At 37.4% G+C, this 21,309-nt stretch overlaps 1 protein-coding gene across 2 annotated transcripts; it reads right to left on the minus strand.

The window, feature by feature from the left end:
• Nucleotides 1-13,780: 13,780 nt before the first annotated feature.
• Nucleotides 13,781-15,681, minus strand: LOC145159998 (ribosomal protein S5 domain protein). Of its 2 annotated transcripts, XM_079079057.1 has the most exons (6): nucleotides 15,310-15,680; nucleotides 14,746-14,787; nucleotides 14,528-14,643; nucleotides 14,354-14,459; nucleotides 14,220-14,273; nucleotides 13,781-14,101 (listed from the first exon to the last, which is right to left on the minus strand). In XM_079079057.1, the coding sequence occupies exons 1-6, from the start codon at nucleotides 15,571-15,573 to the stop codon at nucleotides 13,943-13,945; spliced, it is 741 nt and encodes a 246-aa protein (XP_078935183.1). In that variant the 5' UTR covers nucleotides 15,574-15,680; the 3' UTR covers nucleotides 13,781-13,942. The 2 variants fall into 2 exon arrangements, with proteins under 2 accessions (XP_078935183.1, XP_078935184.1); XM_079079058.1 differs by lacking the exon at nucleotides 14,746-14,787 and having other exon boundaries at nucleotides 15,310-15,681.
• Between the last annotated feature and the right edge of the window lie 5,628 nt (nucleotides 15,682-21,309).

A 21,309-nucleotide genomic window follows, 5' to 3' on the forward strand; every position in this document is an offset into this window, starting at 1 on the left:
AGGCAGGTGCGACCCTCCTAGCCTCCGGATCAGGAATCAACGGGTTTAAACCACTTAGCTGCAGGTTGGGTCTGACTCAGGGTCTGTCTCTTCTCTTTCGCCTATAACTCAAGCTCAATCTCCCTTTTCAAGTGCAAACGACTTGTAACATCTTGATGATGAGGTATTTCAATTTTAAACCTAAGTATGAAAGAATATTGCTTTTTGACCCTTGGGTTTGAAAAAGATTGCAAGAATGGCCCATAGTGGTATTTTGATAATTTTGGCCAGGAGGCTGGTACGTTGAACATACGTTGTGTACACTAGGTGTACTAGGGCGGACCCTAGTACGCAAGGCGTACACCGCATACTCAGGGCATACATGGTAAATCCTAAAACCCTAATTTTTAGGGTTTGGTCCATATATAAGCATCATTATCCCATCACTTCTCATTCCCCTCATCAGCCTCCATCTGAGAAATCGACTCTCTAGCTAACCCTAAGTGAGAAGAGTGCAACTTGATCTTATCCTTGTGTTTTGTGGTATTCTTGAAGAAGAGGAAGGTGGTGAGAAGAACTTGGAGCTTAGAAGCAACTTGGATATGAGATTATCTCCTTGCTAGCAAGCTCCAGGAGGTAAAAAGCTCACAAATTGATCATACTATCTTGTAGATGTAGCCATCTCTTCATTTAGGGCACTTTTGGTACCAAATATGGTGATTCTGGAGTATGGTATGCTCTTAACCAAATAAGTCATCCTTTCAGACCTTTGGAGGGGACTTGAGTCATAAAAATGTGGTCTTGATGCTTAGTTTTTCTCCATGCATGCTCTAGTAGGTATTAAGGTGTTAAGAAGTTGGGATTTTGTATATTAAGAACTTAATGGACATGCAAAGTCATAAAGTCGGAAACTTTATGACTCTTAGTGGTATTTTGGCCTTGGATCTGAAAGTTGGACGCGAGAGCTTAATGCATTAAGCTCTTATTGAGGAAAGGAGGATTTAAGCGTACGCCGCACATACATGGTCAACCTCCTGACTGCAGTCATAGCTCGAGTACGCCCAACGTAGGAGCTGAGTACGCCCCAACTGAGTTGACCAAGTTGACTCCTTGACCCGTTGACTTTGACTTTGACTTTGACCAGGGTTGAGCAAGTTTGAGTTAAGGGTATTTTGGGTATTTTGAGATATAGCTAAGCCTTGGTCTCTATCTGTTGAATAGGTGACCTGTAGAGCTGATATTTGGAGCAATATATTGTTCAGCTATTAGTCAGACTGTGAGGTGAGTTTCCTCACTGTTCTTGTGGGTCGAAGACACCAATGTCGGGCCATTTGGTTATGTATCCTAGTATATAGGATGTTGCTATACAGTAGTAATCTGTAGATCTTCCTGCTATTATGTTAACTAGTTTTATGATTATATGTTGTTAGATATATGTTATTTGTTATGTGCATGTCGACATGGTATGGTAGGGTTGAGACTGTATTGCTTTGTGCTGTAAGTCAACAGACTGAGGAATTCCAACCGAAAGGTTGTGGGCCAGGGAATTCCAACCGGAAAGGTTATGGGCCGAGGGTAATCCAACCAGGAGCTTGTGGACCTGTTATGTATTGGGCATTCGAACCGAAAGGTTGTGGTTCGGGGCATTCCAACCGAAAGGTTGTGGTCCATGGGTAATCCAACCAGGAGGTTGTGGACCCAGTATTTGTTTGATGATATGTTTGTGTAGTGGTACTTTAGGGAAATAACTAAGCTTTGGCTTACAATTTTAGTTTATGGTTTTAGGTATTTCCAATGATCGAGGGAAGGTGAAGGCGTGATCATACACAAAGTCATGTTTGTCACTGGATCTTCGGGAAAAACTTTGATTTGAAATAACACTTTTGAAACAATTACTATTTTCGTAAACAATGATGATGAATGGTTGATTGTTGACAATTTTAAATTTTTGTGATTTTTGAGGGTTACAAGTTGTTATCTGAGCCTTGGTTTTAGAGAACTGGATGAGCATTCATGTGAATCCAGACTCAAACTAGGGAACTGCAAAAGTTTTTCTTTAAACTGATTTTTCAAAAAAAAATGTTTTCAAAAGTAAACAAGGAAGGATGCGATGTGTACGATCATGCAGAGCAAGAAAGTATACCCCAAATTACCCACACTATGATTTGTTGTTATGTTTATGATAGAACAGCATGCTAGTGATAGGCTAGGGATCTTCAGGAATTACATGATAGAATTGTCTGATAATTGAAGCCTGATATCCTAGGGTTTCTTTATTGTATGGAATTGACATCATTACTGTAGTTGCTTAGTGTATGCATCATAGTTGTACATAACTAAGATTCTATGGCCTGAGAATTTTTGGTTTAGACTTATTTCATGTTCTGGTTTGATGAAGGTCTTAGGGTAGAATCAGGTATTCGACTGTCTACAGGATCCAGTGTTATGTATGATTAGCATAAACAAGTGCTGCAGGGTTGGTGGAAGTTTCATGGATGATTTATGTGGGTCATTCAGCCAGTTGAGGAATGTCTATCCTTTCTCTAATAAGTGAGAATAGGGTGTGCGTATTCTAGTGTGTGTTGTTAGGGTCAATGTGATGATCTTTTGAGACAAATATGAGTATGTGTGGAAGGTAGTATGGGCCCCTACTACTGGAAGCACAACACCCGTACGCGTAGCAGGAAAGTCACAACCCCTAGGGTTTTGCTGGTTGCAATAGCTCATATGGTATGATTTGCGCCTCGTCTAATATTTTCTAGTTTATTTTCAATATGGTGGTTACGAGGCGATTTGAGTCAGGAGCTGGATCGAGTGGCAAGGATAGGCCAGGGTTGACTGAGGACCAGGTTAGGGAGACGATTCATGTTGAGGTTGATTCTATTGTCCGGGGGAAGATACCAGAGTTGTTTGGATCTATCAAGACCGCCATGATGAAGCTCTTTGATGACCGGTACGCTGCACTTTCTGAGGCTGTTACTGATGCATCTACCGCAGTCATCACTGCTGTGGGGATTGGCGTAGGGAGAGCCTTCCAGTACCGGGACTTCGACAATACAAAGCCCCCAGTGTTTGATGGGGTTCAGGATTCGATTATTGCTATGAGGTGGCTATCAGATGTTGAGGGACGTTTCTTTACTTGTTCCTGCCCATCTGACCAGAATGTCAAGTGCGCTCTGAACCTTCTTCAGTCTAGAGCGAAGGATTGGTGGAGAATGGTGACTAGATTGTGCACTTCGGAGTAGATGGATTCTGTGACTTAGGAGCAGTTCCCTGAGATGTTCCGCTCGAGATATATTCCATTGTTGGAGTGGGAGAGGCTGGCTCAGGAGTATTTGGATCTGAGGCAGGGGACTGAGTCGGTGACTGAGATCACCAATATGTTTACATAGAGAGCTATGTTTTGTCCTGAGTTTGCTGCTTTTGAGCAAGTTCATATGACCAGGTACTTGAGCATGCTTAATACGGATATCCGCCAGTTCGTATCCCACATCGCTATAGTACACTTGTGGAGTTGTAGGAGGCCACTAGGAGGCGGGAGATTGAGATGGAGCTCCAGGTGAGAGAGCGGAGGCAGGCTCTAGTTCGGAAACAACATGTAGTGAAGCGGTTCAAGCCCACTTATTCGAAGTCTGGAGGTCAGAGGGTTCGCATTTGTGGTAAGTGTGGCAAGGTTCATGAGGGTATTTTTCGATCTTCATCTGGTTACCACAAATGTGGCAAGGAGGGGCATTACGCCAAGGACTGGCATCAGCAGGCTCCATTACCGAGCACCAGGATTTGTTATCACTGTGACCAGGTGGGCCATGTGAAGGACCAGTGCTCTTTTCTTACAGCTTGACCGGCACAGGTCCAGCGTCGGCTACTATGAGGATCAATGATGGGAGCCAGGGCAGGGTGGAGCCCCCGAGGGCTCGAGGTCGCGCTTTCCATCTCACGGTAGAGGAGGCCAGGACGGCGCCAGACTTCGTTACTGGTATGTGTCTATTTATTAATTTGTCGATTATTTTATGGTATGCTTATGTTTATGTTTCTAATAGGTACATTCTAAGTGAAATCTTTTCATGTTCTTGTGTTATTCGACTCAGGTGTGAGTCGGTCCTTTGTGTCTCGGTCTTTTAGTAGGGATTTTGATATGACCCTTAGCGAGTTGAAGTGTCCGTTGCGGGTTTCTATCGCCATCGGTCATGGGATTTCCGCATCCAGAGTGTATCATGGTTGTATCTTGGAGGTTTTCGGGGTGCCTTTTCCGATTGATTTGATTCCCATCCCCATTGGGGGTGTATGCGTGATAGTAGGAATGGATTGGCTGAGCAGGTTTGATGCTATGATATATTGTGAGGGTCAGCGAATAGTAGTTCGAACCCTAAGTGGGGGAGAACTGGTCATCTATGGAGAGGATACTAGGGTTGGATCAGGGTTTTGTTCGGAGGCCAGGGATCGGTAGTATATTCAGCATGGGTGTGTGGGTTATCTTGCCTATGTGGTTGATACTCGGTTTGGGGAGCAGGTATCGGTTTTAGATGTGCCACTTGTTAGGGAATTTGTTGAGGTGTTTCCAGAGGAGTTACCCGGTGTGCCTCCCGAGAGGCAGGTTGAGATCAGGATTGACCTAGTGCCAGGTACGACCTCGATTTACAAGGCACCATACCATTTGGCACCACCCGAGATGTAGGAGTTATCATCCCAGCTTCAGGAGCTGCTAGGCAAGTTATTCATCAAACCGAGCAGTTCGCCATGGGGAGCACCGATATTGTTCGTCAAGAAGGATGGTTCACACCGGATGTGCATTGATTACCGGGAGTTGAACAAATTGACGGTGAAGAACCGATATCCCCTTCTGCGGATTAATGAACTCTTTGATCAGTTGCAGGGTACATCTTGGTTCTCCAAGATCGATCTGAGGTCCAGATTTCATCAGGTGAGGGTGAGAGAGGAGGATGTGGAGAAGACAACATTTTGGACTCGTTATGGGCATTATGAGTTCTTGGTGATGCCATTTGGTCTCACCAATGCGCCTGCGGTGTTTATGGATTTGATGAACTGGGTATGCAGACCGATGCTCGATCGACCAGTTATTGTTTTTATTGATGATATCTTAGTGTATTCCAAGACCAGAGAGCAGCATGAGGAGAAACTTCAAGAGCTTTTAGGAGTGTTGAGGTGAGAACGGTTGTATGACAAGTTCTTGAAGTGTGAGTATTGGTTAAGAGAGGTCCAGTTTCTGGGACATCTCATTAACCAAAACGGGATTTTAGTTGATACGGCCAAGATTGAGGCCGTGATGAAGTGGGAGGTTCTGAAATCTCCCTCAGAGATCAAGAGTTTTTTGGGCTTGGCGGGATATTATCGGAGGTTTATCCAGGATTTCTCCAAGATCAATGTACCCCTCAGTAATCTGAAGAGGAAGGGAGTGGATTTCTGATAGGGCCCTAAGCAGTAGGCGGCATTTCAGACACTGCGGAAGAGGTTATGTAACGCATTGTATGCCCAGCGTACTCCCAAAACGACATCGTTCTCTTAAATGATTATTACGCCCCGCGTACCACGCAGTACGCCCAGCGTACGCGTGTTCAACCAAAAATTACAACAATGCCACTATGGGCCATTATGTACTCTTTCTTATGCTCAGGGACCAAAAAGCAATATTTAATCACACCAAGGGTTACAATTGAAAATACCTCAACATCGGGATGTTATAAACAAAGAGTAGGACCTCCTTAAACCAACCACAATATGTCTACATATGCAAATACAATAACAAGTAAAAACAGGTAATCATAACAGATCTACCGATCTAACATATCACTACATCATATCAACATCCTAACACATAAATGATTCATATTGCAATACAAAGTATAGTGAGAAAACTCACCTCACAAATGACATATAATCACCACATTTCACACGGAGGTAAAGAATGGCACTAGAAATCACTTATACATCAATTAGAGGAAAATCCTTAATCTATAGTCTAAAACCCACAAGTTGACCAAAAAGTCTACTTGATCAAAAAGTCAATGAACAATGGTCAAAGACAAGGTCAACTCAATTGGCCACCACGTCGTGGCCAAGAATAGGCCACGTTAGTGCATTATTACGACAAAACAGTCGCAAGAAACCCTTCCACCACGTCATGTTAAGCACACCACCATATTGTGGGATCTGGTTCTAGCAACTTAATGGATTAAGCTCTTAACCCTTAATTTCCGGAGCTCAAAAGCTCATATATGATCCTTCCAAAGGTCTTGATGGATAAAGTTTCCAACTTTATCCATTAATTCATCCCAATAAGTTAAGATCTCTAAACCTAATTTCTTAATGGATTCACCAAAAGCATGAACACCAAACTAAGTCATGCAAGCCATCTTTCTAACCATCACCATGGTCTAGAAGCCATAGAATGCACTCAAGGGTTTTGGAGTTCACTCAAACTCCAAAAACAAGAAGTTTGGACCAAAAAGCTCATACAAATGACATAACAATAGATCTAGAGAAGTAATGAGTAAGATAGCAAAATTTATACCTCCAAATGATCAAAAATGTGATGAAGATGATAGATCTAAGTTGGAACCAAGCACACAAGTAACAAGAGAGACTCCTATTTCCTTCAACCTTCACAAAATAGGCTCACACACTTCAAACACACACAAAGAGGCTAGGGTTTGGGTGGAATACAATCTCATAGGGTGGAGGTTGTCAAATGTGCTAACCTTAGGAGTTAGTGCCTTTAAATAGGGCACAGATCCCAACATCTAGCATTTTGAACCCCAGCCGCCACCACGTCGTGGCAAACCACTCACCACGTCGTGGTGTCTCGTGAATGCAAGTCCATTAAACTGGCAATGCCACATCGTGGTCCCTCTACCACCATGTCATGGCCAATCCATAACCTTACAAAAATTAGATTTAATGATTAAAACTCGAAAGAAGTATACATGGAAAGTGGATGTTATAATTCTCCCCTACTTGAATTAGATTTCGTCATCGAAATCCTCAGTTGTACACAACATTAACAGAATCCATATGCTCCCCTACTTTGGGGAACCCACCATGACATTTCGTAGAGGAACGAGCCACCAGGAATGATGAAAATATGCATTTTGAAGCCGCCATAAATGCCTGTAAAGATCGAGACATCGGGATAAACGATAAAGGTCTTTGGATAAGGTCTCACCACCAGATTCATAAATACATAGCCATTGAAATCAATAATAAAGGACCACCTTAAGCCTTAAAGGACACATGATTTGGATAAAAGAGTTTACACTCAGATTTTCATTTCATAATCGTTTGTCTTTTACAATGGAAGGGGCACTCTATTTATAGAGGGAATTTTTCTAACCTAAAAAAATTAAAAAAAAATAATATAAGATTTTTCGTAATAGAAAATCTCCATAAAATCTAAAACAGTAAAAACAATATATTTGTTAAAAGTATAGGTATGGTTCTCATACCCGACATTATTTTATTTAAAGGGCAACCCTTATTAAATACATTAATTAAAAAAGAATTGGGTCATACTGGACCCCGTAGCCTGACTATTCTGGAAGGAAGGTACACCTTGCTTTGGAAGTGGTTTGTGATTTCTTTGACTATCTTTAATTCAAACGACATGGGCAAAGGAGAGTATTAGGCAGAGTTGTAAAACTCGTCGAGTTGGCCGATTACTCCTCCGAGTACTCACTACTCGGCCCCTTACCGAGGTGAGTTACAGAATCCCGAGTACTCTCCAATCGGCCCCTTACTGAACTGAGCAATGTTGTAAAACTTGGTCAACTAGGTGATTAATATGTATAATTTACTTGATGATTTATTATTTAACACACACACACACTTGTGATTACTACTACATATATATCTTAAATTTTCAGTAATTATTCACGAAGTGAGACCATTATGTGTTTTTTAGATTTTGTGTATTCATATGTATCTAATTTTGTTATATATTTCAATCAACTTATGATTTTAACTTATGATTTTAACATATATAATTTACCTAAAATATTTATACATGAATTACCGAATCTGAGTACTCCCCAAGTACTCCCGAGTACTCGTTACTCGGTAGTCGGTCGAACAGATACCGAGTAACGAGTTCTACAACCTTGGTATTAGGTAGCCTTTTCACCATAAGAAGATGAGACTTGGTACTTTGAAGGTTGTTCTTCTGATGTCTCGCATACTCCGCATAATGGCCTTCAAATTCAGAGAAAAGCGTTCAGACGGATATGCTTCAGATCAAATATTCTCTAGATACTAAGGAATCCTATTACAGATTTTGGGTAAGTATGAAGCTTTGGAAAGCTTCGGAAAAATGGTGTTGCAGAGTGATAAAACTTCATGCGGATGGATTTGCCTTAGATGTATAGGTACACTGAGTCGATAATCTTGAGTAGGGAAAATGGTAAGGTTGTTTCGCAGGCCAGTCTATGGCTTATCTCCAGACTGTGTGGATTTTGAACTAGAAGGATGTAAGTTAGAGATACACGCATAATGCTCGTATTAATAAGATATTAGGTTTTAAATAATGACGAATTATTACATGCTACCTTCATCAAATCACTTGATAGATTTTGGGACCAACATTCTGCTTTTGTGTCGCTTCCTCAATGTGATTATTGGTTAGAATTGGATTGGAAAATTAAAACATAATATTTTAAACATGTGTTAATCGATGTCAGGAGATGTTCAAATCGATATTATAATAACATGAACAGCCGCCATCATGATAAACCTCATTGACGTGGACTAAAGAAAATGATAAATTTTGGTATGTGAATTATGTGAAATTTTTATATGATTTTGTAAATTTTTAACTTTGTAGTGTGTTTGATATCGATATCAATTTGAAAGTATCAACTAGATCCTTTTTAGTGGTATATAATTTGTTAAAAGTGGATACATATATCGTAAAATTGAAAGTACTAAAGGGTGACTTTGGCCATGTTTGATATGTGTCTGACCGAGTCATGTCAAACATTTTTGGCTGACTTGGTCAGCTCAGCTGAAGGTGTTTGATAAACAAATTTTGGGCATCTGAATCAGAAAAGAAGATCTGATTGAGAAAGGAGTGGAAAATTTGTTGACTGAGAAAGGAAGAAAGGTTTCCAATCGTACCCTTTCCCTAACTCAACTTTTCAGATCACACATTCACCCCAAAATAATCCATCGTGTTCTTCAATGTTCTTCACCGAGTTCATCAAATGAAAATTACAACCGCAGATTTCCAGATCAAAAACATCATCTCCAATTACACAGATTATCTAATTTGGACCTCATTGAATAACTCAATCTGATCGATGACAAAAAAAACATAAGTGGATTTATAATCAAAACTGAACAAATGAGGGAAATCAATCGATAATCATGATATCGATGAAGAAAAATTGATCCTAGAAAATCAATTAAATCAGATTGAATATAAATCACGACTGATATATGATCTGGATATTCGTTTTGTTGATTCAAAACTGATCAAGTGAAGAAAGAACGTTCGATCAAGAGGAAATCGAGAATCAGCGGACAAAAAAAAACAGAATTCATGAAATTTTGAATCAATTGACGCAAGAAACGGGAATAAGTACGAATTTTATTGATTTTGGGACACAAATCATTCAATGAACATACATTAGTGGATCGTGCTTACAAATTGAATTGGATGAACAATAATAGATAGAACAAAATTTGAACAATAATTGGATCAACATTTGGGCTACATCAAAGCAATCAGGCTAAAATGTATAGAGTAGCAGGGTAAGATGGTTATTTTTATTAGCCAGGATATTCAGTCAGATATACAATCAAACAACATGATTTCTTATTCGGTCAGAATTTATTACTCAGACAGACATTTCCTAGTCAGCAACTATCAAACATGCCCTTCTCCTCACATTTAGCCCCATTGACATCTGTCTTCATTATCCATATTTGTCCAAACCAATTTAAAACTACCCAATGAACACTGGCACCCTCTATTTCCATGGAGATTTTTCATCCCTATGGTTTGATGATTTTTATGCATTTGCTCTATTATTTTTTCTAATGTATATTGTAACACCTGGTTTTGAAAGTGCTCGTGTGTGTCTTCGGAGGCCAAGGGTATAAGCGTAATCTGGCGATTCGGTCTTTTATGGGTCTCGGGTTTTATCCGAAAGGTTTTAAGGCTTGGGGTGTAGCTTGGAGCGTAGGGCTTCATTCCACCTTTTCGTAGATATAAATTTCGTCGGAAACGGACTTAGAACGAAGAAGTTATAGTAATTCGAAGTTGTTGGCAGAATTGATCCCTGAATGGAAAAGTTTTCATGCAAGGTGGCAGCCAGGTGAGTACCCCCAACGTAAGCTGGTGTACGCCCAACGTAGGGGTGTAAGGTGGACGCGGGTGTTGGAGGCGTACGCCCAGCGTACACTCAAAGTTTCTAAACCCTAATTTTAGGGTTATGCCACTATAAAAGGAATAATATGCCTCTTTGGTCAGCCTCCATTTCATATTTAGATAGCCACCACGAAACCCTAATCCTCCCATGAGTGTTCTTGGAGCTTTGTAGGCCATTAGAAGAGCATTATGGTGTTGTGAATCTATTTTCCAAGCAAGTGAAGAGCAAGGCATGGTGGTGGTTCAAAGGAGAGGTTGCAGATTTGGGATTGTTGCTTCATTTCTAACCATTTCAAGGTATAAAGATCTTAACTTCGTGATTATCTTCTTAGATCTCTTAGATTGAGTTTTTGGACCATTTTGGTCCAAAGGTTGAAGCTTTGTGATTGATCCGATTTCTAGGACTTGGAGTTGCTACTCTCAGTTCTAAATGGGTCCCTAAGGCAGAAAGTTGCCATCTTGGAGGTCTTCATGGGTTCATGCATGAGTTAAGACCATTTCCATGGAAGTAGATTATCATTTTTGGAGTTTGAGCTTATGTGGGTCATGCAAAGCCATCAAGTAAGTAACTTTATGGTTTTAGACGTTGAAGAGGACTTGGATCTGTAATTGTAGCTTCTGGGGTAGAGTATTAAGCACTTATTGGAAAAGTGGCTTAACAGAGGCATACGATGGGCGTACATGCAGGTACGCGCAGCGTACACCACCTTCAGCCAGTACGCTTAGCGTACAAGGTAGTACGCCCCACGTACTCATCAGTTATGGGCTTGGAGTGTTTTGGGCCTTGGGTTGGGCCATTGGGCCTTAGTGGATCATCAGAAGTCAGATGTATGGGCTTAAGGTAAGGCCCATTGGAGGGGTTGGGACCAATTTGGCAAATTGGGCCATTAGTGGACCACTAGTGGGCTTGGAAAGCCTACCTAGTGTTGGGCTTTTGTTTTGGTATTGGGCCTTAGTTTTGGATCGTACTGGGCTAGGGGTAGAACGGTCATTTTACCCATGCATGGATTAAGGATTTTGGTATGGGACCCAATTGCTAATTGGGTATATTGTTTGGTAGTGACAGCTCGGGAAGCTGGCGGGGCAGCAGCTAAGGAATTCAAGCGGGACTTCAGCAATGCTAGGTGAGTCACCAAGGTCGGCCCATTTTATGATATGTGGTATACTAGCTGAAGTTGTATTATGTGACATGTTAGCTGGTTATGTGCTAGGAAGTATGCTAGTGGTACATATGGTATGGAAGACTATGGGAGAGCCCATGACACCTAGATGTAAGACCATGTGGAGAGCCCATGGCTTTCCTACTATGTTGTAGTGTTAATGTAGATTCACTACTGATATGTATGGTATGCATGTACAGGTGGTATGCTAGTGATTATGTGGTATGCTAGTTGTCTTTGTGATACTTGCATGGAAGACCATGGGAGAGCCCATGGCACCTAGATGTAAGACCATATGGAGAGCCCATGGCTTTCCTATCAAAGACCATGGGAGAACCCATGGCACTTAGGTGTAAGACCATGTGGAGAGCCCATGGCATCCTGGAGAAAGACCCTGGGGACGAGCCCACGACATTCGTATATGTTGATATGTATAGATATGTGATTGATATGGTTTATGTAGCTTTTATAGCTAATATGGATTATGTGATTATGTGGACTGTGTGGGGTATGATCTGGGGAACTCGCTAAGCTTCGTGCTTATAGTTTTGTTTATTGGTTTCAGGTATCATCGATTTGGAACAGAAGGGCTCGGATTGATCGCAGTGCACGCACCTATGTTTTCCGCGTTGAATGATTTTGGGATGAACTCTGATAAATGTTTTTAATTAACGATGTTTTAGATGTTTGGAATAAATGATATCTATATTTTGACTATATTAAAAATGAAATTTTTACCCTTGATTTTTGGGTCGTTACATGTATCGTCCGTACAATGGTTCTTCATCTTGTTTTTCTTCCATGAGATGAATATCTTTAATTTATAACGGTTAAAACTCATGTAAAATCACTAATCTATCCTGATTTTTATATTTTATTATCAGTTTCATTATAACTATTATTGTTATTGTTATTATTACACGGGGATGAAAAGTATGAATAAAAATATCTTTTTAAAGGGACGAAAACGTTAAAAACGAAAAAAACCATAAAAATTATGAAACCAGGACAAAAATATAATTTACCATTAAATATAGAATAATCTTCATTGGAGCATGGTTTCCCAGAAGATCATGTTTCATGCTTAACTTTTTTCGGGCTCATAGAAGGTCCTTGAGGTTTTAAAACTTTTCATTGACAGTCATTTTAGCTCACTCTATCAATTTTGATAGAGAAAACTGTAAAATTGGTCCTTGTGGTATTTAAAAAACTTTGGATAGGGTCCAAAAAAATTTCAACTTGCATGAAAGATCTGAAATCAAGAAATTTCCTTTGGTTTTGGTCCTTGGAGGACTTGAAAAGACTGTTTTGCCCTTTTATTATTTTTTTTGTACTTGTTTTATATTTTCTTTAATAACTTATTAATTAAAAATTAAAAATGAAAGAATTGGGCTCTCTCTCTCTCTCTCTCTCTCTCTCTCTCTCTCTCTCTCTCTCTCTCTCTCTCTCTCTCTCTCTCTCTCTCTCTCTCTCTCTCTCTCTCTCTCCTGCAAATCAAACTCTCACAAAACACACATACGATTAACATAAACACACACAAATTGCTTTCTGGGCTTTTTAGGAATAACGACTAACATAAACATACACAAATCGATGGCTGATGGAATTGACAGAAGAAGAAGCAATATGTTTGGGTTTGAAATCGGATGTAATGTATTTGGGTTGTGTTTGTAGGAAACGAAAACCACAAACCACAAACAGATATGGATATTTGGTGATGCTACAACCAAACGGCGTTAATGGTGGTGTCTGTGGATGGATCTCCGGGGCAGAGGAGGAAGACGCTCTTGCTCCGCCCATGACTTCAAATCGTCATCGATGGTGGATCTCCTAAGTTCGTCATCATTCCAGTTGATGTTCATCGGGTGTGTTCCAGGTGGTGTTCATCGGAGCTCATTGTCATTTCAAGCGGTGTTCTTCAGGTAGAGTTTTGTATGTGGTTTTCGTTTCAGATTTGGCATTCTCCATCTTCGTTTCAGATCCGGAAAGAACAGCCCACCTTCAAGCATGGTAACCTTTTTGTTCATGTGTAAAATTGGAGGTGGGAATTATAAAGCTTGTATCTTAATGCAACTTTTGAAGATTATTAAAAAAACTTGTGGGTGGGGTGGTCCCCAACATATATTTTTTTTTTCTTTTGTTTGTTTTTTAATTAACAAGGTATTAAAACAAATATAAAAATACAAAAAAGAAATGAAAAGGGCAAAATAGTCCTTTCGACATTTTTTGGACTAAAATCACAGGAAATTCTTGATTTTGGACCTTTAATGCAAGTTAAAAACTTTTTGGACCTTATCCAAAGTTTTTTTTAATACCACACCAACCAATTTTACAGTTTTGTCATTTTCATACGTTAAGTTAATTCACAACATGTGCAAGGCATGTGAAGGTAAAATCGTCCTTTACAAACCACAGAGACCATTCATCAATGCTTGTAAAATACAAGGTTTCTACTGCAATTGGTTTTTAATGCTTCCTCTAATGCTTCAGCCTGATCAAAACTAATTTTAAATGTCACCATTGTTATTCCATCTTTTCCAGTATCATAATCTTGCTTAATTTCTTCAGCTTTAAATGCCTGAAGCTAAATAAAATCACCAAAAACAAAAGTTAAATTAATATATTATATAATATATTAACCGTTAAAAGTAATTATTTATTTACTTATATATTTATTACTACCACACAATGTTCAGTCTTACCTGATGGTAAACAACCCCCAAAAGGTCAAAACTAACCTCAACACCCATACGAACCTGAAAGAATAAAATGTTTTCCAAATATTATTTATTTGTTTATTTTATAAAATCATGAAAATTAGTGGAAAAGTAATTACTTGAGATTTTATAAGTCGTGTAGGAGCATTTTTCAAGCATTCTGTTGCTACTCCACCATAGGCCCTAACTAAACCTCCAGTTCCTAATTTGATCCCTCCAAAGTGCCTAAAAAATAAACAACTATTTTATTAATTTCTTCACTTAAAATTCATAGAAATTTTGATAAATTTTACCTAATGACAACAACCATTATTCGATCTAATCCAGAATTTTCAATTGCAGAATGAATTGGTTTGCCAGCTGTACCAGATGGTTCACCATCATCGTTACTTCTATACTGATTTCCAACCTAGAATGCAAGGTTAATTATTTATAAAGAAGAAACATAATAAAAAAAATGGATTGTGATAAAAGAAAACACATATATATATATATATATATATATATATACCTTATAAGCCCAGCAATTATGAGTTGCACGTGGATCTTGAACCTAATGGGTCATGATTCATGAAGATTTAGCTTCAAGTTGTCATACAATTAAGGTGAAAGAAAGTCTTAATTTGATTTTGGAGGTGTAAGTTGTAACACCCCAACCTAAAGCAGATTTAGCCAAAACTATCTCGAAATGATTTTAAATCATGGTGAGAAGTTATTTAGCCCATTAACAATGGCTATAAGGGGCTAAAAATTCATAATCACTAGTATAAAATTACAGACATAGGTTTGATTCAGTTATTACTTTGAACATCTCCAATAAGCATATACTGATAAGTTAGATTATGTTTTTAAGGTATTGTTCAAATTGAAGATGTGTTTTCTAACACGAAATGCTTCTACTTAATAATTTGCAACAGTTAGATTCGATTATCTATGTTTTTTGCTTGATACGAAACAAATTCTCGTAATTTTAGTTGTATCAAGCATTAACTTTTCGATTATCACTGAATCAAAAACAGAAAACTGGCTAATCGATGTTATATACTGGAGCGAGAGAAATACCAGATGCGTATACCTCGGAAAGGAAAGACTGGGCTGAGCGCTCGTCGGGGATGTGGCCGGCAATAGCGATGAATTTACTTTTCTTAATATCACGTTCCAAACTGACTCTCTCTGCAATCGTCGTGAAAGCACCACCGCCGGTAGAGGTAGCAGCGACGCTGCTACTGCTACTGCTGCTGGTGGCGGTGACCATGGATCTGAGGAGGAAGAGAGAAGAGGAGATGCGATGCTGGTGGTGGTAGCAATGGTAGGTTAATATCAAATTCGAAACCTGCATTTGGGGACACCAGTTCTAATTGGAATTTTGGAATGAAATCCCTTCTCTTCGATTTTCAATCTCTTTCACGTGTCGTATGTAACAAAGAAAAAAAAAAGATCAATTTTGAACCGAATAATAAGTTAGATATTATGTTTTTTAACTTTTAAAACAATAACAAAAAATAGTATTATTGTTACATTTAAAAAACAAAAACAGTATGGGCCAGCTATTTGAAATGAGAGAAAACAAAAGATCTTATGTTTTATAAAAAAAACTCTATATCCATGTTAAAAATCCGGCCCATTTGTTAAAGTCCATATATATAAACCCACATATGGTCAATAGAGGATGTTTTGGAATTTGTAACCCTTTAACCAATTTGAATCTGTCGGCTCGACATCTTTTAAAAATGACAGGTTTTGGTTAAGACCCGACTAGTTAAAGGGATTTTGTATTAATTTCAAGTCCTTGAAAGTGTATTTTTTGGGGGAAGGGTGTTTAGGACATTTTACATAGACGAAACTTTTTTTTTTGAAAACTCAAAAGTTTTTGCTTAAAACACCACCACAAACATCTACACACCTCGTCTAGCTCAATTGCAACTCAAAAGTTGCAAAAATCACACAAATTTTTTTTTTTGAAAAAACAATTGTACATATATGCACATGATGTGCATGTATACACATTTGCAAACCTAAACAATATTTCGAATACTTTGATATGTAAATGGCTTCAATGGCGAATCTAGAACCAAAAACCACATGGTTCCTTATGTAAATAAAACTGAAATAGGTTGGTCTTTTAGCAAAAATAGGTAGGTCTTTTAGCAAAAATGATATAGTTTCTACATATTTTCTATATATATTTCTTGTATTAAAAAAAAAGTAGGTCCTAGGACCTACCTTCTATAAGCTTGGATACGCCCCTGAATGGCTTAGACGAAGTGTATTATTGTAAGAAGTATTTTGGTGATGTTTTGAGTTAATAATAAGTTCTTACACATCATTTGGTTATCAAAATAAAAATCTTGAATAAACATTACAACAATATATAAAAATAAATGGAAATTATCAACATATTTGTTATAGAAAGGTACAAGAAAACCGACAATTGTTAATGATAAAGTTATAAATTTATTTTAAACAGAAAAAATAAAAAATATCAACAGTTGTTATAGAAAGGTACAAGAAAACCGACAATCGTTTATACATTTGGGATTTTAGTCGATTATCTTTAGAAATGTCTTTATATTTTGAGTTTATTAAGAATAAATGCATGTCTTTTTAATAGAATATGAAATTAGTATTATCTTATTATAATATTAGTGTATTCTCTATGTATGAGAGATATAATTATCTTATTGTAATGTTATTATATTCTATCTGTATCATAGAAGATATTATCTTATTATAATTTTAATGTATTCTCTTTGTGACTGTTATCTTAATATAGTCTTAATGTATTTTCTTTGTTTTAATATAGTCTTAATGTATTCTCTTTGTTTTACAGGGGATCTTGTCTTACTATAATAGATTTCTTGTATATTCTTTGTGTCTAATAGAGAATTTCTTTGACAACGGATATTCTTAATTTGAATATATATTTTTTGTCATTCTATGATCGAGATTTTAAACTTATAATGAGACAAAACCATGTATTAGGCATAGAGAATACAATAACTTAACAATAAGATAATACACTATGTCATGCAAAGAGAATATAGTGAAATTGTAGTACAACAAGATTCATATTTATCATTAATGAACCTAAAATATATGAATTTTCTGAAGATTGTCCTTTAAAAACCAAGATTACTAACTAAAATCTCAAACAAGCAAAAGATTGTCGATTTCTTGTTATTTTCTAGAAACAAAACTGTACGAATTGTCCCTGTGGTTAGCTGAAAATTGTCACTTTGGTCCAAAAAAGTTTGGACTAGCACCAAAGGTCCAAACTTTTCATTTTATTGTGAGTTTGGTCCGATATTGTTTGAATTTTTTTTATAAAGACGATTTTGCCCCTTATTATTTAATTTTTCATTTTTCTTTTATTACAACAATTAAAAACAATTAAAAATAAAAGAAAAATAATACACACACACACACACTCTCTCTCTCTCTCTCTCTCTTAAAGTCTGTAACTCTTCTTTCATTTTCATATACACTGATTCACCACCACTTGTAGGAAGATGAAAATTACCGATACACTACCGCCACCCGTCGTCGTCGCCACCGTTATCCACTGTCGTCGTCTCCACAACAACCACCATCAGTCAGCCTTCAAGAACGCGACCACCAACATCTTCTTCATGCCTTATCTTCTTCATTACCGGATCTGGAACGCCACCCTCTACCTTCTCTGATATCGTCTACCGGAAAACACAAATCGTTGTCGTCGTCCCTACTAGGGTTTTCACAGATCTCCACCTCCAACGCACGAAACCATCGCCGAAAACCCTAGCCCAGCCGCCCTTCTCTCCATCTGTTTAAGATCTGATAACCCTTCTCTCCCCCTCTCCCAGATCCGAAAACCCTGTAAATCCACCTTTATGATGTGCCATATATCCGAAAACCATGTAAACCCACATCTGTGATGTAAACCCACCTATGTGAGGCTGTAAAGAAACGGGTATTTCAATACAACTCATATTCACTCTGTAATACATTACACTTTTGTTCCATTACATGAGAAATCAAGTAAAAAATTTAAACTGGAAGTGCTCAAACGAAGTGGGTTTTCTGAGAAGTTCATTACCTTAATATTTATACAGATCGATGGTAGATAGAGATGGAGGGTTTAGTTGGGTTTTTTGTTTATATGTGTGTGTGAGTGAGAGTTTTTTGTTTGGTTGAAAGCTTTGAGCCTGAAGTGGGTGTAATTATCTTTGAAGAACAATCAAGAACCTTTTTAGGTATGGTGATGACGATTGTTTCGTGTTTATCGAAGTGATACATGAGGTCCTAAATGAATTTCTGGTTCGATGGATTTTGGGTTCTCGAAACAAATCAAAACGGTCAAAGCATTTAATAAAAAAAATTGTGATTTTGTTGAAAAAAACATGTGAAGAACAATAAATTTTAGTGGAAAATGGATATTTGATCTAAAAAGATGAGGGTGGAATGAAGAATGGGTGTTTGTTGAATTCCAGATACGAAAGTCTGTTGATGAACTTAATTCATATTCACATAGAGAGAGAGAGAGAGAGTATTTTCTTTTTTCTTTTATTTTTAATTCTTTATAGTTGTTGTAATAAAAGAAAATTAAAATATTAAATAATCAGGGGCAAAATCGTCTTTAAAAAAAATGAAAATTTTGGACCTCTGGTGCTAGTCCAAACTTTTTTGGACCTCTGGTGCTAGTCCAAACTTTTTTGGACCAAAGTGGCAATTTTCAGCTAACCATAGGGACCATTTGTGCAGTTTAGTCTATTTTCTATAAACATTTAATTGTTCATTGTCCTTTTCTATTTTAAAAAAATCATGAGTTATCGTCAATGAGCCTAGAATATAAGCAATTTGTAGAAGATTTCCCAAAAATACTCAACACACTATGATTTATATAAAAATAAATTAGAAAGTAGTTCCAGAAGAATATTCCAACCAACAACTATAAAAATACAAGCATATCTAAATTCATAATATGAAAAACAAATAAGGGATAAAAGACTTGAACATAATGATTTAGAGTAGTTATTTTTTTGGGGGGAAAGGGAACTTCCATAATGAGGGTTTACAGACCAACTTTCACGCACCTATTAATCCCCCACCACAAACATGAGTCTATGGCTCATGCCCAAGAATCATTGCAGGCGAACCTCCGTGGCCACAGAGGCTGGGTGGTTGTCTCTATACCGATAGGTTAATCCACTTCGTCAGTGAGTCCATCTCCATCTTCACTAGCTTCACTCGATGATGATGATCCACTAAAACCACGAACCTTTAAAGGTATATTTGAAATCATATCTACAAGATTTGATATCTTGAATTCTCAAGACAAACTTAAGTGGAAAAAATTAATTACTCACAAAAAGTTCAAACAATTACAAATGAGGATCTTGACATGGCTCGTCTTAGCTTGTAAATATTAAGGCTTGACCTTGCCTCCACCTCACACATCACACCATTTAGAACTTTTGGTATTCCCATACCATTTTGACCTGATGGGATTTTTGGTAGATTTAAGTCTTATACTTTTTTATATTAACTACTAGGTAATTAATAAATTAGTATGGTATGGACATTAAGAAGACTTGGATATCAAAATTTAAATGATGAGATGTTTATGTTGGCATTCTATAAGGTCTTTGTAGCTTATTGGGTCTTGCGTACCCTCTATGTAGTACATGTGCGATAGTTCACATGTTAAACAGTTATAGATGATTGAGCCTATATGAGTATGCTTCTCCTTTATAAAGGTATTCCCACTTATATCATACTCCCCCGCAGGTGGTTCACTATTTTGGTGAAGACACGAAGTCGTTTTGTCTTACACTCACAAAGTGATGTTGCATTACCCTTCCCGGCCACCTGTGATTGAAACCCCATGATTGGAATTGAGACCTCCCATTTGGGAAGCCACTTTCCCTTACCATGTGACCCATAAGGTGATGCTTGAGCCTCTATAAGTATGATTTGTGCTAACTTGGCTACCTCACCATCTACCATTAAGGAGAAAAAAGTCTTCATGTGATATTGAATATTTTGCATAAAACATTCTAGTAGTTAGAAGTAAAAATAGGATTCAATAAAAATATGTGATATAAAGTAATTATTGATTAGAAGTAGAAGTAAGTTGCATGCTATAAAACAATCAAAATAACATAAACTCATAAACATATCAAGATTTAAGAGTAAGTGATTATTGGTAATAGAGAATTAAAGAGACTTAAAGAGATTAATGGGATGATGATCGGTGGGTGTTGTTCCATTGTGGAGTCAACGGATTGGAGAGAGAAGAGCGAATATGAGAATCAATCGATTACTAGTTGAGATTACTGATGGGTTGTACGTGCTCAATATGTTGATGGCATCCAATTCTACATGTACATTTGGGATGTATCTACATTTAACTTAATAACTCCTTTGAAAATTTTAATACTACCTCCGTCCCATATTTATTATCCACTTTTGACTTTTGAAGTCTTTATTCTTCAACTTTGATCTTATTTATTTTTCTTTTTGATTTATAATATTTGATGAAAATATATGAATTGATTGTGTTTTAAATGTCTTTTCATTGTTATAAGTTTTATCAAGTAATATATAACACAAATAAAAATATTTAAGGTCAAAGCTGAAAAATAAATGTTTTAAAAGTCAAAAGTGGACAATAAGTATGAGACGAATGAAGTATGTTATAATGGGGTTTAGTTCCGTTAATATTAGGTTGGTTATCGAAGTGAAATCAAAACCATAATATCTTTGACCGGTTAACAAAAATTAAAAATGGCACCGTCTATTTTTTATTATGGTTCGTCTATTTTTAGTCTGTTATTTCGGTTTTTATTTGATTTTTCTGTTATAATGTTCACCCGTGTTTACTAGTATTGCATTTTTAAAGATTGGAATGTTACAAACAATATCCAAATATTATATTTTGGAGATTGGGACATTACAAACAACAATCATGTAGAAGATTCAATTGGTGCTCTACTTGCTTATTTGGTTATTTTGTTAAAATAACTTATGAGGGGCAAGCCTCAACTATAAACTAGTCACATTACAATATTTTGACCATTTCTTATTTTATCTTTTA

This window comes from Lactuca virosa, chromosome 2 (genome assembly GCF_052849685.1).
Source record: "Lactuca virosa cultivar CGN04683 chromosome 2, Lactuca_virosa_CGN04683_v6, whole genome shotgun sequence".
Taxonomy (NCBI): Eukaryota; Viridiplantae; Streptophyta; class Magnoliopsida; order Asterales; family Asteraceae; genus Lactuca; species Lactuca virosa.

Excerpts from the sequence above, each read along its gene's own strand:
- LOC145159998 (XM_079079057.1), bottom strand. The coding sequence starts at position 15,573 with ATGCAGGTTTCGAATTTGATATTAACCTACCATTGCTACCACCACCAG. Across the intron at positions 14,788-15,309 it reads CCCAGTCTTTCCTTTCCGAG|GTTCAAGATCCACGTGCAAC; the intron begins GTATACGCATCT and ends ATGACCCATTAG. Across the intron at positions 14,644-14,745 it reads ATAATTGCTGGGCTTATAAG|GTTGGAAATCAGTATAGAAG; the intron begins GTATATATATAT and ends CTTGCATTCTAG.